Below are 16,598 nucleotides of genomic sequence, written 5' to 3' on the forward strand. Positions count from 1 at the left end.
TGATACTTAGTGTCTCTTATTCGATACTATACCACATTGTTTTCCAATGTTATTCTAACTTAATCACCGCGTCAGATAAACGATAGCTTACAGTCATTAAAAGCTCTCAAATACTTGCAGACACGTTAGATACTTATTTAGTTCGGATAAAATTGAAAACGTTATCTTAATTCTTGGAAATGATGGATTTAACTTTTTTTGCATTAATATAGATAAACTGACTGCCAATTTGTTTACAATTGGCTAAATTTTCAAGTTCTTTAGATCTGTTGTCACGTTTGCAACTCTGCCAGATTTTACTGCTAAGTTTGTATTGTCTGCAAAAAGATAACCTCTGCAGACGTCAAAGGCAGATCATTAATAAAATGATAGATAATGAAGGTCATAGGATTGATCCTTGTCGAACACCACATCGATTTCATACAATCAGAAATAACACCCTTAAGCTTACTCACTGTATGCGGATTCTAAGTATGTTCTGAATCAGTTTAATTATTCAGTTCAAAAACCACATTTTGCTAGTTTTTAGAATAATATGTCGTGATCAATAGTATCGAAAGCGTCTTCAAATCTAAAAAGAAGCTGTAACTTTCAAATGATAGCGCTAATCTCATTCGTTAATTTAATTCTGCTAATGCATCAATTGTGCTATGTCTAATATGGAAGCTATATTGTATTGAAAACAGTAGTGAACATTTTCAAGGTTGGACTAAACGCAGTGGTACATATTTTACTTCAAGCAATAAGAAGAGATTTTGGTCGATATTTGTTTACAACTTTTTTTTTTTTCACACTGAAGAAAAGCTCTTTCGGAAACACGACATTCATATAATAAAAGTCAATGATAAAGACTAGACAGGGAGACATCACCGATGGTTAAGTTATTACTACTATGTGTGCATAACTGCAAATGTGTTCACTTTGTTAAGGTACATTGAGAAATACATTTTCAAGAATTGGACCGGCAGCATTAGGTTTGTCATTCTTGATGATTTTTCCTACGGTCGTAGAAACAGTACACAATGGTTGGCACTATCGGCATCCGTAGGATTTTCCTATACGTTGGGACATGATTTTAATGGTGGAATTTTGCTAGACTTCATTAGTTTTGCGACTGACTTCAAGCAGCCTAAGGATCTGTTTTTGAGCTGTTACTAAATAATAACCCCGTAATAGGCCGCTGGTGCGAACCGAATTTTGCTCGTGATGAGAAATTTGTTTGGTTAATTGATCATTCTGTTGGTGGTACTTTTCAACTTTATTTAACAGGACAGACGTGTTACTTGGGCACCCTCGGCTACTGCTAGAAAGAGCTCAGTGAGTGACTTAAGAGAGAGTAGCTTCGTGCCCAACTTCTCTGAGCTGCTCAAGTTGTCATCCTCTCGTGAAATATCCACAGTCGTCTATGATGACGCATCTCACATGCTGCCAGCAGCTGCTGCCGTCCATGCTCCAACAACGACAACATTAACAGTGATGTCCATTGCACAGCAAACCATAAACACAATAACATTAGGATGCAACATCCGAATACGAAAAAATATGTAAGGGCAGGGAATAGTTGAAAAAAAAACTGTTCAATTTCAAGCGTTCGAGTATTTAAAAAGTCATTTTTGACGGTTGGTAGTTCGTGTTTAGATAAGTGTTTTCAAAATGTTCGATTTTTACAGAAAGCCTAAACTAATCATTTTTAATTGTCTTTTCTATTTCTGGCACGTTTTAATTTTCGGCGCGTGCTTTGCCTTCTAAATTTTATTTAGTGGAGCCGAATGCGCTTTTTAAAATTTTTCTAGAGTGCCAGCCAGAAAAGACTGTCGTTCAATAGTAGCAAAGTTGGGAACCTTTGAAAAAAGAAATTGGCTAAATCAACCACGCATCGCCCGCCCGCACGCTACTGTTTGAAATTCATTTTTAATTTAAATATTCTGCAGTAAATGGACATCTGTTTGATACGCAGTCATGGCCTGACTCGCCAAGAAATGTTCAGACAAGTAGTGATCACGAAGAGTATTTGTGTGTACTGCCCCCCGGTAGCAGCAGCACAATCCACTCTGCTGCAAGGATGTTTCCTTGCATAGAAGAAGAAACGGCAGCGGATCTAGAAGATAGGAACAGCTTGGAGCCAAAGTATTCGAAGGGGGGTCCAGAATTCTGTTCAAATCTAAGTGGTCGAGATGCAAGTGTAACTGCCCCCCGAGATAGCGAGTGTGCCATGAACTCCAATGGCTCTGCTGCAATTGATGCGTGCGATGATTTTAACGAAGATGAGGAGGAAGAGGTGAAAAATAAGTTTACAAGTTTGAACGATTCAGTGTTCGGTTTCATTCCTTCAATTGACCGCAACATGTTTTCGCCTTCCAACTTCAAAGATGACAGTAGGAAGCTAGTTCGCTTTTCTCTCTGTGACGAGTTGAAGACGTTCACGCCGGAGCCGCCAGCTTCTCCCCCCGTCACTAACCTAGGTGCGACTCCTGAGAGCACCTTTCGCAATCTGTTGAAGGTGTCTGAAAGTGGAGGCAAACGAAATTTGTCCACACCCAATTTGGTAAGTGCCGATTTCAGGAAGTTATTTGCATATTCTCAAACTACTCTTGGGAATGTGATGTGATGGGAAATGGGGCAATGTAACTTTGAACTTGATGCAAATGTTGTAAGATAATTGTTGAGCGGTCTATCAATTTAATATCAGGCGGCGAAAATGATTGGTTTTGTATTAAATACTGAATTAATTACCCTTGCAATAAGCAAGGTATTGCAATCGGATACCACACTTTTTCCCCCAAAAATAGCTTTTTCACAGAATGGTCAAATAGTAATCAGTATATTTTCTACCCTTTGCTTTATACGCATGGTTAATAATAGTTTGATTTTTGTACTGGCCTTGTTTTTACGTTAACAGTTGCCTATCAATATTTTATCAGATTGGATCATTTTTGCTAGCTTTTTGTCACTGAGGTCGTTCGGCGTTAATTCTGTCGTCTTAATTTCCTAATGTATTTAATCGATAAGTTATGTTGGTTTTATAACGATTGATGTCAACCAGGAATTTTTTAAAATCATTTTTCGGCTTCTGAGTTCGTTTATTAATTCAATCAACTATCCAGCGCATCTGTATAGAGGTAACACATATTCTTGAGACGACAAAGGCTCGTCCGTCTCTTCATTTTTTTGGATTAGTTCCCGTTGCACGGACATTGTTTGGACTTTGAAGAGTCCAAACGGACATTGTTCAGCTTTCTCCTACCCCTAAGGCCATCAGTGGAAATAGTTGATCTATTATTTTTGAAAAATTTTGATAGAAATGTTACAAATTAAGTTTTTTTTAAAACTTTGCAAAAATTTTGCTTTGTCGGATATTTAACACGAAAATGGTACGCATGCGATTTTTATTCTCAAATTTAGCATTTTTGGGTGACTTCTGTTACGTAATATTTTTTTCCGATGCAAATTGTTAAAAATGATTTCTATTCCAGACCAATTGATTCAAAGATATGAAAATGTTGGTAGAATAAGCTTTTCTCAACATTGTCACCTTTTGAACTTTTCGAGCGACTTTCGTCTCAATTTATGTCTGCTAGTTTGTTCTGTTATGTTAGTGCTGTTTACCAAGTTTTCTGCTTCATGGTTGTCGACTTAAACTCGGTCGGTTGAGTTTACGAATTGGGTCTCGCATTCACTACATATAAAGCACTCGTTGACACTATATAAGCAGTGCGTTTCGGTTGTTTTTCAGCTTATTGGCTTTTGGTTGTAATTTGGTCTGCTTTTCTACCAAATGTTTTTTTTTCCAATAAATTTCGGGTTGTGTTTTAAGGATCGATAAGACTGTGGCTCCATGTTTTTGAATGCTCACTATTAGCCTCTCAAGGGTCGCTTAAAAAACTTAACCGAAATAAATCATGAAAAAGCTTTCTTTTTCATTCTGCAAAATTTTTGTTTCTAGTTCTTTTTTCAGTTTTTTCTTCGCCCGAAGTCTTGCTTGCTACTTCTTATGCGTCATGCTGCTTTAATCTTATAATTCTTGTGTCGCATTTGGTGCGAAGCTCAGCTTCGCCTCTGTGTATCAAAATATTGCGATGTCTTAAGTTATGATGATTGTCTAAATCTTGGCCGTATGATTTGTACCAAGTCTGTACAGCAAAGTTATCTTTAAACTGTCTTGTTTTTTTTGTTCAGGCTAGAAAGTCTCTTCGACTGCAAGACAGACTGAAGTGTCTTCTGCAGAAGGAGTTCGCACTCTCCTCCTCTGAGATTTACGACATCGTGGACGATTTGGCCTTCACAATCAACGAGAAGTTGTCGGAACGCACATCTACCACTCCCAGGTCAGATAGATGCCACTTCTACTACATTCTGTTCACACTGTTTGTTTCCCTTGCAGTCCATCCCAGCAGTTCTTTCATTCCACTCATTTTATGCCATCATATTCGCTCTTACATTTGCAAACATGTATCTTCTTGGAATGAAATTAGATGGTTTTGTTCAAGAAAAAGAAAATGATTGGCGTTGTTTGTACTTGATTTGTGTTCACACACAGGGACAGTGTGGCGAGTATGTTGGATTTGGACTCTTCTTTCGTCCATCTCACTCGAGGGGGTCAAGTGACGACTATGATGGATGATTCAGTTCTGCTGATGGAAAATAACGAGGAAAAAGAAAGCTGGCAAGAAAAAGGAAAGGTGTCTCACAAGCTGCAGTTTGAAAATGTGAGCCGTTTAAATAAATTACTGATCTATTTGGGCTTTTTTCTTTTTCCCACCTCAAATAAGCGTCAATTTCATGGTTAAACAAGGGTTTACAGGGTTCAGTATGAAAACCAAGTATGTTTTGCTTGCCCTAATTAGTCCGCATGCCAATTTTGTAACAATCGGGCAATCCGAGCAATACAATCGTTGTTTCAAGGGAGGATGGGGGTTTGGGTTTGGGAATTGATATTAGTTGGTTGTGATATAAAAGTAGATACTCTAGAGTGTACAAGATTAAGTTTTGCGTGATCTTTACAAAAAAGATCGCATCGAAATTCGTTAGTCTTCGGGTAGTTCATAGTCTTAATTACAAAACCAAAGCTTGTGTTATATTATGAACTTTCTTTTTTTCCAACCTAAGTCACAAATTTTGTTGCGACAAAATGTGTTCACTTTGAAAGTGTTCATTTTGATCAACAACCAGCTATTTCTTAATTAAACCAAAAGAAAGCAATTTTAACAGTATAGTTACGCTTGCCATTAGCAAGCGTTATCAAATCGGATAGTAGATTTTTCGGTTAGTATTATTTACTAAGTGGGTACTAATTACTACAGGCTAGTTTCAGGGGGACTTAAAACTTTTTAAGTTTTTTTTCTTTTTTTTTTAAATTCGTTTTTTTTTCTTCGGCTCAACTGGTGTCTTCTCAAACATTGTCGGCCTTGTTTCAGCTTCATAAAATTGTTATATTTCTAATTTCGATTTCAAATGTGTTGCTTGGAATGTTTGTCTAGAATTCCTGTTCGATTTCTAGAAAGCTTGTGTGATAGTATAAAAATTTTATTTTTCCCAAACAAGTCGCAAATTTTAGTGTTCTTTTATTGCAGTATTTGCATAAGATCAATAACCAGCTGTTAAGTACAGCTAATTTTAAGGATATGAACACAGACTATTTATATTACTAATAGCACTTTAGCTTCAAGGTATCATGAATCTGTAGAGTAGAGGCAAGGAAGGAGGCCCGTAACAAAATAAGAGGATTCGAATCTAAGCGGGGTCGGATGTTTTTAATGAACTTTTTCGTATACTAGTTAAGATGCGTCCGCTCTATAAATGGAGGAATATTAGTTGTTAAATTTCTTTTTCAAAATGACGTACTGGTAATGCGTCATAATTGGGTTGCGTCACTCAACAATTTTATAGACTCATAATTGGCGTGCGTCACCTAAGAATTTTTGTAGACTCCAAGTTTTACTCATTCAGTTTTTCCCAGTAGCGTTATCGGTCATTTGTTTGCTTGTGTATGCGAAGTGCAAATTCGCCTCTGTGTAATATTTAATAAGTTGCTTCCAAACGACATCTAGATACATAATTATTTACATAAGTTAACAAAAATCTGAACGCTATGGGAGAGCATCAGTAGGGAAACACGGCGTTTTTTTCAGGTGTCTCTTTAAGCGGAGAACAGTTACATTTTTTAATTTTTAAATCTAATAGATTGTTTTATTAGTAAAAATTTATGACTGTACTCCTCCTTATACCCTCCTTTCAACCCTTTTACACTAGTGTATTAGTACGAACCTTCTTTTTTCTCTCCTAACTCGCAAATAAAAGTGTTCATTAAAAGTGTTTACTTATTTCATGGCTTTTTTGCTATAATCACGAACTGCAGTATTGGAAGTTTATAGCATCTGTTCTCTGCTTTATTTGTGGCTAGTGTTTGTGATTTATTAGGCGTCCGTGGGTGAACGTAGTTGAGTTTTACTAATTCGAGGCTTTTTTCTACTATTTTTCCAACTTTATAGAGCTGCTTTTTGTCGTGATCACACTAGTGTTTGCGAAGTAAAGCTTCGCCTCGGTCTTTCGTTTGCCGGATGTGCTAACATTTTAGAATACAATATGTTGTTGTGGGTTCAATAATCGGAATGTAGATCGGAATTTTTTCAGATTTACAACTAGTTTAACAAAATCAGTTGAATCAATTGACATGCTCAATGCTCTTCACTTAACACGCTCTTCAGCTGATATGCTCAATTTCATGAATTTTCAGTTTGAACTACTGGGCGGGTACTACAGCTTAGTTTCAGGGGGTTGGTGTCTGCTCAAAGATTGTTGGACTTGTTCAGCTTCGTAAGTTCTGTTCAGTTGCTTATTTCAATTTCAAATGTCGCGCTTGGCATGTTTGCTCTTTTTGTTAAAAACTTTTTGTTAAAAAAACAGGTACTATGAAAGTGCATGGGTTTATTTACTGTATGGGTAAGTGTATGGGTTTGTGACTCTTCGTAAATAAGTATCATAGATTTAATCGAACCAACAGGTTGTCGGAAGCTTGTATTTAAAATTACTAGTCTCAGTGTTTTTAGAAAAAGTTAAGGCCTTAAAACAAGTAAAAGTTGAGAAAATTGGACCCTTTTTTGGAAGTTTTTTTTTACTCTACTCGAAAGTTACCGTGCCAATTTTTTTCAGGTTTAGTATTCAATCGAGAAACCCGATTTAGTGAATCTTCTCTGCTCTACTGGCCACGACTTGTTTTAGCAAAAAAAGCATATTCGGAAAGTCAAGTTTTTAGAAGCTTTTTGAATCTTCTTGAGGGTTCAATTTAGCTTTTTGAGTGTCAAAGTAAGTTTCCAAAAGGTTTAATACAGGACCTCTGTTGGGCAAGTTTAAAATTTATCGGATCAAAAGCTTTTGTCAGGTCTAAAAACGTATTTTGAGGAGTTCGCTTTTTCTCTGATAATGAGGCCGAACATCTAGCAGTGCGATAATGGCATCAACGGCTCCTTTTTGTACTGAAACCAAACTGAGTGTCGGATTATAATAAAGTTGTCTAGATATGATTGAGCTCGTCTAAATACTAAACCATAGAAATTTCCCCAGAACTGGTAGGAGCCAAATTTTTCTATAGTCTGAGTTTGCAAAATGTGTACCAATTGTCAAGAAAAGAAAAAACGATGATTGGTACAGATTTTGCGGTTTTAAAACAGTTATGTTGGGTTCCTGTTACGGCACCTGTTAGTGTATTTTCAATTGTTGATACAGTCTGCACTGTAGTATTTTGAACACTTTCAATGTCCTCAGTTTTATCAATTTCTTTTCAAAAACTCTGATTGCCGCCGACGATTTACTTTATTTGAAAAGTTTATTCGCTTTGGAAAAGATTGGCGCCTAGGTTTGCAAAATACTCATTGATTTGTAATGCGTTCCTCTCAGAACTATTTAGAAACTTGTTTTTTTTTTCTATATTGCCTCGCATTATATCGAAAGTTTTAACGAGACTCAAGCTTTTGTTTTGATATTATTTTTGCTTTTTGGGATGATTAAATTTTTTAAAATTTTCTTTCTTGATATAAATCGGTTCTGAGCATCTACTGTTTTTAAATCTGAAAACTTGTCGGAGGTTCATTTTTGCTGCTGTATTTTTGTTTTGTTGTAAATCCATGGATGCCGTTTGGTTTGTTCCAGTAATCGTTTTTGAAAAATTTATCAACTGCTTTAAGAGGATTAAATTTCTTGAACCCGACGAAGTTTTGGTGTCCTCAGGATTCCTTAATGAACTACCTTATGCTGTATATGAAAACTTATTTTTTCATTTATTTCTCTTGTCTTCAGTTTGTTCTAGTTTCGAGAAGTAATGTGTTCAGTGAACACAGTGGGCAGACACCGATTTTTTGAAAATTTAATTCAGAAATACGATGTAAAGAAAAATAAGTCAATTAATGTTCTGCTCAATTCTGTCATTATTGTTGGTAGGCGAACCGTTTTGTTTTCTAGCATGCCAAAACTTTCCATAAATACCTCATTTTTCTTCGCTTTTCCTCGATTTAAAAGGAAATTTACAATGAACTCACCACATTCTATATTTTCATTTTCAGACCCTAGCAATAATTCTTTTAAGTAGTTTGGTAGACCTTCAAAGTATCGTTGCTTATCGAGTCTTGTAAAATATTTACGTAGATTTTTAAAACTTTCTGGTTTTTTAAATTACTGACAAGATTTGGATATTTTTATCATTTTTTTTGCGGACTAGATGCCCATAACTCCAGCTCATTCATCTCTACTGGAACTAAAAAGATTTTATTATCCTCAAATTTTGAAGATTTTTTTCTGACAGATATTTTAAAGAGCAAGCTGCTGTTGAACAGATGATACGTGGAGGTTCGGCCAATTGGTCTTTCTACCTCGAGTTCCTCCAAATTGCGTGGTAGTTGTCTCAAAAATTGACCACTACCTCATTCTTTTTTTTTCATTTTCAGGCCCTAGCGATAGTCTCAAGTAATTTTGTAGGCTTTCAACAGTATCGTTGCCTAACGGGTTTGGTAGAATGTTTACCCAGGTTATTAAAACTTTCTGGTTTCTTGATTTAAATTTCTGACAAGATTTTGATGTTGTTATCATTTTTTGCTCTTATTTGTTTTGTGTACTAGATGCCAATACATCCACCTTGTTCGTCTCTACTGAAACTAAAGAGATGTTATTATCCTCAAAAAGATATTATTGTCAGAGATATTTTAAGTGCAAGTTGCTGTTAAACAAATGATTTGTGGACGTTGGGACAATTGGTCTTTCTACCTCGAGTTCCTCCAAATTGCATAGTAGTGATCTGAAAAATTGATCACTACATTATAGATATTCATTTTCAGGCCCTGGCGATAATCCAATCAGGTAGTTATATAATTTTTCAAAAGTATCGTTGCTTAACGAGTTTGGTAGAATGTTTACACGGGTTTTTATAATTTTCTGGTTTTTTGATTTTTCGAAATTAATGACAAGATTTGGATTTTGTTATCATTTTTTTTGCTCTCATTTGTTTTGCATACTAGATGCCAATACCTCCACCTCGTTCATCTCTACTGAAACTAAAGAGATGTTTTTATCTTCAAATTTGGAAGATATTATGGTCAGAGATGTTTTAAGTCCAAGTTGCTATTTAACAGATGATACGTGGACGTTGGGCCAATTGATCTGTCTACCTGGAGTTCCTTACAATGCGTAGTAGTGATCTCAAAAATTGATCACTATTACATTCTATATTTTATTTTTCAGGCCCTAGCCATAATTCTACCAAGTAATTTTGTAGACTTTCAAAACTATCGTTGCTTAAGGAGTTTGGTAGAATGTTTAGACAGGTTATTAAAACTTTCTGGTTTTTGGTTTTTTGTATACTGACAAGATTTGGATATTGTTATCATTTTTTGCTCTCATTTTTTTGCGGACTAGATGCCAATACCTTTACCTCGTTCATCTCTACTGCAACTAAAGAAATGTTATTTTCTCACGTTTGGAAGCTAATATTTTCAGAGATATTTTTAAGCCATTAAGATATTTTTTTTGCTGTTAAACAGATGATATGTGGACGTTGAGCCAATTGGTTTTTCTACCTCGAGTTCCTCCAAATTGCGTGGTAGTGATCTGAAAAATTGATCTAAAAAGCTGAAAATTTTTAGAATCTCGTCCCTCCATTTTGCTGTTAACAATATATGCTTTATAAAACACCATTCCCGTTTGTTTCTTCGCTTTGCTAAAAAAAAGTTTTAAAGTGATGTTCTTGATTCGTGTAGTTCACTTTGGTTTATTAACAAATGGGAAAAAAATTGAAAGTCTCCTTCTAAACCCTTAATAATAATACGCCGTTTTCACCAGTTTTGTGAAGACTCAAGGTAGCGCGGAATTCGCTTAACCAATGAGAGTTACTAAAAGGGATTAAATTTGACTCACTTGAATAGAGACGAAACGAAGTACATAATTTAATTATTTCGACCACAGAGCAGCGCGGAAAACCGCCTAAACACATCATTGGTCATGTTAAAAAATTATTTGCGGTTTTGCTTGCATAAGCAGTACAAGAGTGTTAAAATTCACAAAATCATTTAAAATCTTTTTGGAAGATTGTCCTTTAAGTTATTCCTCCTGAATTTCTAAGTGGGAAATAGGAAACAAAATGAGGGAGAAAAGAATTTTAAAAATGATTTGATTTTATCGTAGTTCAGACTCTGATGCAGATCGTGATGATTTCGTTTTTGTTATTTTCCGGGAAAAGTCTTAGTTTGTTAAGACTCAAATTTACTTTTTGGTGGTTTGATTTTTGATGTCCTTTTTAGTTCAGTTCTCTAACTTTTCTCACGAACAGCAAAAGTGTGAAGGTCAACGAAAACGTGCTCGAATTCTAATTTCGAAAGTAGATTTTAATGATCAAGTGTCCCAGCGAAATAGAAAATTTACCTATTGATCCAATTTTATCAAATTGGCTCATTTTCATCATAAAAAGTCAACCCAACATTCCCCAGATGCGAAATTGGCTCTCACATAAACTAGCAAAAATATCGCAGATCAGCTTGTGGAAATTGAGTCTTCATGTGCTTTCACAGTGAAAAATTATAAAGTTTCGGCCATTTTTCCAAACAGTTTCAAGTTGCCTTTATTTTGTTCGAAAACTATTAACCAAATGTCTGTTAGCTAGCTCTGTGTAAGTCAAAAATAAAGATATTCTAGCGTGTAATTTGCATTTCTGGCGCCAATGGTCATATCGCCAATCCTAGCTGCAGCCTTACATTCGGGCTTTCAAATTGGCTTAGCGTTCATAAACTGAAAACTCGAAGAATATTTGTTAAGCATGGCAATATAGGATATAGCTTAGCCATGCATAGATACGTTATGCGCCTAACCGTCGCAAAGAAACGCTTAAGCATGGCAATATACATGTGAGACTAAATTAAATAAATCATGGTTGTGGTTTAATTGATGGCTGCGAGGTAATTTATGTTTGGAGTCTGGTCAATGTTTCACTGTCCTTTCTTTCTTTCAGGCTTCGGACGACTTGAGAGAAAAGGTAGAAGAACTAGAGAGGGAGAAGTTGGCTCTTGAGCAAGATGTGCAGGAGAGAGATAAGCGAATAGGTGAGTATGAAAAAGTGAAGGCGGAAGCGAACGAGGCTCTAGAACGCAAGTCGGAGGAGTGTGATAAGTTGAGCAGTGTCATTTCCGAAATGAAGCATTTGAAGGCAGAGTTGGAAGAGTGTGCGGACAGATTCAGTCAAGTGCAGGCGGAGAGAGATTCGCTAGAGGGGAATGTGAAACAGCTGCAACATAGTTTGCACAGTGCCATGCACGATTTATACAATGCAAAAGAAGAGACGTCACAGTTGCAACTACAACTGAGAGATGGCCAGTTGGAGACTTCAAGGCTGCAATCACAAGTTGGAGAAATGGAGAGGCAACACGTGGAAGGTTTTGTCTCCCAGATTGTAGGCCAAGTGTTTGACGAGGTGGTGAAGGCGGAAGCTGAAGCTCAAACAGAAAGTGTTCAAATGCAGACAGAGTGCATATATTTTGAAGCAGGCGAAATTATGAAAAGGCAATCAGAAAATGCTGAAACTGAAACTGTACGTTTTGAAAATGAAGCATGTGAGGATGGGAGGAGGGAAGAAGTAGACGCACTGGTGTTTAAAGTAGATGATTTGAACAGATATATTGGTGTGTTGAAAGAGGAAAAAGACCATTGGGAAGAACAGCACAATAAACTGCAGGACATTGTGGAAAATTTGACAATCGATGTGGAATCAAGAGACGAGTTAGTCGAATTATTGCGCTGCGAAATGGAAGAGAAAACAGAGTCAAGCAACGAGCAGTTAGTGAAACTTCGATCTGAACTGGAAAATGTAAGGAAGGAAAAGGAAAATGCTTCTGTGGGGTCGCAATTTGAGGAACAGAGGCAGCTGATGGGGCAGTTAGAAAACCGATTGGACGAAAAAATAATTGAAAATTTGAGTTTGACAGAAAAAGTAGAGAGGCTTGACAAAAGACTGGCAGAAAGCGAACAATTTGATGTTTCGATGCAGACCGAATTTCGTTCAGATGTTGTTGAAACAGAAGTTCAAACAGATCAAGTGCAAAATCACGATCAAAACATTAGAGACATTGTTAAGATAAACGCCGAATGCAACACGTCGTTTAACGTCTCACAAACAGCGAACAACTGCAAATCAGAAACGGAATCGGAAAAGTGTCCAAAATGTATTGAAAGTTTAAAAGATGGGAAAGAAGAGTTTGACAAGCAAATGCAAAACTTGTTGCTTTCTCACAGTAAAGAAAAGTTAGAACTAGAAGGAGTTATGAGTAATGTTGAGCAGAGAGCGAAAACAGCCGAGGCTGAAATAGAAACTATGAAACTACAGTTTGAGGCAAATTTAACGGAAAAAGAAAGGAAACTGGATGAGATGATTTTGGTAAAAGATGGGCAAATTGAAGAGCTGAAGAAGCAAGTCATTCATCTGAAAGATGAACTGGCAAGTGCAGTTACTAGCCAAAATGAGGCTGTTGAAAAAGTAGAGTTGTTGAAGGAGCAATTGAAGAATGCACAGAGTTCAGTGGAAATGGCGAAACAACACAGATGTGAGCTGGAAGCCGAATTAGTTAGTTTGAAAACGGAGAAGTCAGAGGTTGATCAAATGGTTACTTTCTTTGAACAAAGAGCTCGTCAGTTCGAAACAGATTTGGAAGAAGCTCTAGCTAATTTAGAGAAAGTGGAAAAAGAACGTGTTTTGGAGGGAGAAGAGAAGAAGAAGGAGATGGAGCAACTCATTTTGAGGAAGAATTCCGAGATTGAAAGTGTGAGGCAGCAGCTGGTGGAATCAGAGGATGAAATGAAGACGACAAAAAGTTTCCAACTGGCCGCTTTCGACGAGCTCGGTCAGACGAACGACCAGCTGGAGTGTGTTTGGAAGAAACTGGAACAGTCGGAACAAGAGACGAAAACATTGAGAGCAGAGCTTGAAGAAGTGAAATTAGAAAAGGAGAGTTTGAATGAACACATTCAGAAGTTGAAGCAGTCGCATGCTGTAAAATTGGCCAATTTGAATGAGAAGATAGCGCTGAAGACGAAGCAGCTAGGTATGCTGGTTGAGTAACTGCCTCCTTTTCTTCAGTTGACCATTTTGGTAGTTATTGAACTTTGCTTGAACTCGTATCTGAACTCGTGTCCCCTGTGTTACCTCTCCCAGAAAATTTCATGCCAGTATTGGACAGATAAATTTTTAATTGTGTGAAAACTGGCCCTCTGTGCAAAGACATCAGATATTCTTTTATATATACTGCTATAATATTTGGGATCTACAGGCTGTTTTCAAACCGTGTTTTTAAGAGTAATGGACGTAGTGAAGACTTATACAGGTCTTGCTGCTTTTTTTTTCAGGAAAAAGTCTTAAAATATTGGTGTACTTAGGTATAATGCACTTTTTAAGTTCAATTGAAATTCATCTGATGGAAGTGACGTAAATAGCACTCTCCAAATACGAACGTGGAAATGGCGCAAAAAACGCGAACAATTTCTTGTTTCGAAAGTGGAATTTAGTTTTTAGATTTCCAGCAGAATAAAAACTTTACCTATTAATCCAGTTTCCTCAAAATGGGTTAAGGTTATCAAAAAGGCGCCAGTCATAAATTTTTCTAAAAATTCGAAGAGCATAAAAGCATTAATTGTTTTCTTTGAAATTCGAAAATTGAGATTTTTTACTAAGTCATTGTTTTGTTTATGTTGCGTCCATTACTCTTTTCCATTATTCAATTGGCTATGTTTTTATTTATCAGCAGTAGGTAATAAAAATTTGCCGAATTCTGATGATATAATTCAATGAAATGGATTGTTTGGTTCGAGGCTGCTTATGCAATTCATGAAATTTCACTGCATTTTGTGCTGAAAAAGCTACAGTGCTGATTTAAATTATCCGGACAAAATGAACAAAACTTGAATTTCAAACGTGTTTTTCGCAATTTGGTTTGAAATTCGACAAAAAGTGAAGAGAACAAAAGTTGCTTAGAATTTCATCATAATTAATATAGCGCAATTTTTTCTCCCAAATTCTCAACCAAAATTTTACCTCAAAAACGGGTCTTTCTGGCTTTTTCAATTCATCAAAAATTAGGCTGAAACTACTTTGTTACTTGATGAGAAATATATATCACAAGAGGCTTTTTAAACAGCCCAATAAAGTTCTAGAAGAGTTCAATCTCCAAAAATTTGAGTAAATTGTTTAAAATTTGTTTTTTGGTTTTATATAGTAAAAATTTAATTAAGGTTTTTGGTTTTATATAGTAAAAATCACACTTCTTGATTATCAAGCAAATTTTTTTTCACTTATACAGGTTTTTGGAGATTTAAACCTTCTAGAACTTTATTGGGCTGTGTACGAGACTTCTTGTGATATATATTCCTCATCAATTAACAAAAAAGTTTCAGCGTAATTTTTGATTAATTGAAAAAAGCCAAAAAGACCCATTTTTGGGGTAAAATTTTGGCTGAGATTTTTGGAGAAAAAATTGCACCATATCAATTCTAATGAAACTCTAAGGAACTTTTTTCTCTTCATTTTTTGTCGAATTTCTAACCAAATAGAGAAAAGCGCGTTTGAAAATTCAAGTTTTCTTCATTTTGTCCGGATAATTTAAATCGGCACTGTGTTATAGAGCTGAATTAAAATAACCCGATAAAATGAACTTACCTTTCAAAACTCATTTTTGTCAAATTTGGTTATATGTGGCCAAAACATCGTGAGGACAAAAATGCTTAAAAATTTACCAGCTTTTTGCGGGGCATTTTTTTGCGAAATAGTGAACCAAAATTTTTTCCATGAAAAGTTCAATTCATTTAATTAAAACTTAGGGAGTTAGACAGGGTCAATAAGTGTAAGAATAACTATAATTGACCCTGCTCAACTCACTAATTTTGAGCCAAATGAATTGACCTATTTTATGGAAGTAATTTTTATTCACAAAAAAGTTGGTAAATTTCTAAGCATTTGCCCTCTGCATTGTTTGGCCGAATGAAACCAACATTGAGAAAAGTGACTTGAAAATTCCTGTTATAGTTCATTTTATCCGGATGTTTTTTGTAGCACTATAGTAGCTTGTTCACCACAAAATGCAGTGAAATTTTATCAAATCGTGAAAACATGGGTGAACATAAAGCAATCCAACGCATTGAGTTATATTATATCATAAGAATTCGGTAAACTTTAGCTGCCTACTGCAAAAAAAAACACTTCAAAAACCCAAATAATTGTGAAATAAGAGAAGATTTACTAAAAGTTGTTTCAGTTTGTGTAGTATTGTTTTGATGTTGCCTTTGTTTTAGAAACAAGCAAGCCGAAGAAGTTTGCCAACTTCAGAGACATGTTGAATGACGACGAAGGAAGGGTGAGGAGTGAATAAGAGACACACTCAGATTATAAGTTCTAATTTGGAGAGAGGGAATTTCTTTTTTGGCCCATCAATAATGGGGTCAATCTATGATCTAGATTTGTCTTTTTGTGTCAAAGTTTTAGCTACGTAATAGCAAGCTTGCATGTGATTGAGCGTGGTGTATAAAGACCGCCTTAGCATAAAGACCTTGAGTCGAACATAGGCGTTTTATTGTAATTCGTATTCGAAAAAGATGTTTTGAGCGTCAAACAACAAAGTGAAGACACTTATTTCAGTTGAGTGAAAACACTTATCTAAGTTTTGTTGATGCCAATTTTTTTTTTAATTTCTAAAGTCTTTTCAAGAGTTTTCAAATTTTGCTCTACTGTAACAGAAGTTCAAAAATTGTATGGTTTTAAAGTTTAGTTTTTAGAAAAAAAATAGATTGTTTTTTGAGCTGTGAGAGCACGTGACTTGTAACGAGTGCTAGGCGTTTTTTTCCAAAAAAAAAACAACTTACAAATCTGAAAGAATTTGAACTTGTTTTTTTTTTAAATTGAATTTAAACAATTTTCAGGATTGTTCTCAGTTGTTCTAGAGGTAATGCAGTGCCATTGCACCCGAAGGTCTAGAGTCTGAATCCCCGCCGCACCTTGTTTTTTTTTAGCATGTATGAAATTGAGTTTTTTGAGATTTTTTTTTCCAGTAATCACCTTTTCGTACAAATCTGTAAGAAATTGAATT

At 35.7% G+C, this 16,598-nt stretch overlaps 1 protein-coding gene across 1 annotated transcript in view; it reads left to right on the plus strand.

Moving 5' to 3' along the window:
* The window catches only part of LOC134840728 (uncharacterized), a 486,809-nt gene that overhangs the window by 449,471 nt on the left and 20,740 nt on the right, over positions 1-16,598 (plus strand). Inside the window, exons 11-16 of the mRNA XM_063856739.1 lie at positions 1,270-1,473; positions 1,958-2,545; positions 4,177-4,325; positions 4,538-4,706; positions 11,486-13,568; positions 15,808-15,869. Coding sequence (XP_063712809.1) covers positions 1,270-1,473; positions 1,958-2,545; positions 4,177-4,325; positions 4,538-4,706; positions 11,486-13,568; positions 15,808-15,869 — 3,255 coding nt within the window. The remainder of the gene's footprint in view (positions 1-1,269; positions 1,474-1,957; positions 2,546-4,176; positions 4,326-4,537; positions 4,707-11,485; positions 13,569-15,807; positions 15,870-16,598) is intronic.

Source organism: Symsagittifera roscoffensis, chromosome 2, assembly GCF_963678635.1.
Source record: "Symsagittifera roscoffensis chromosome 2, txSymRosc1.1, whole genome shotgun sequence".
In the NCBI taxonomy this organism is placed as follows: domain Eukaryota; kingdom Metazoa; phylum Xenacoelomorpha; order Acoela; family Convolutidae; genus Symsagittifera; species Symsagittifera roscoffensis.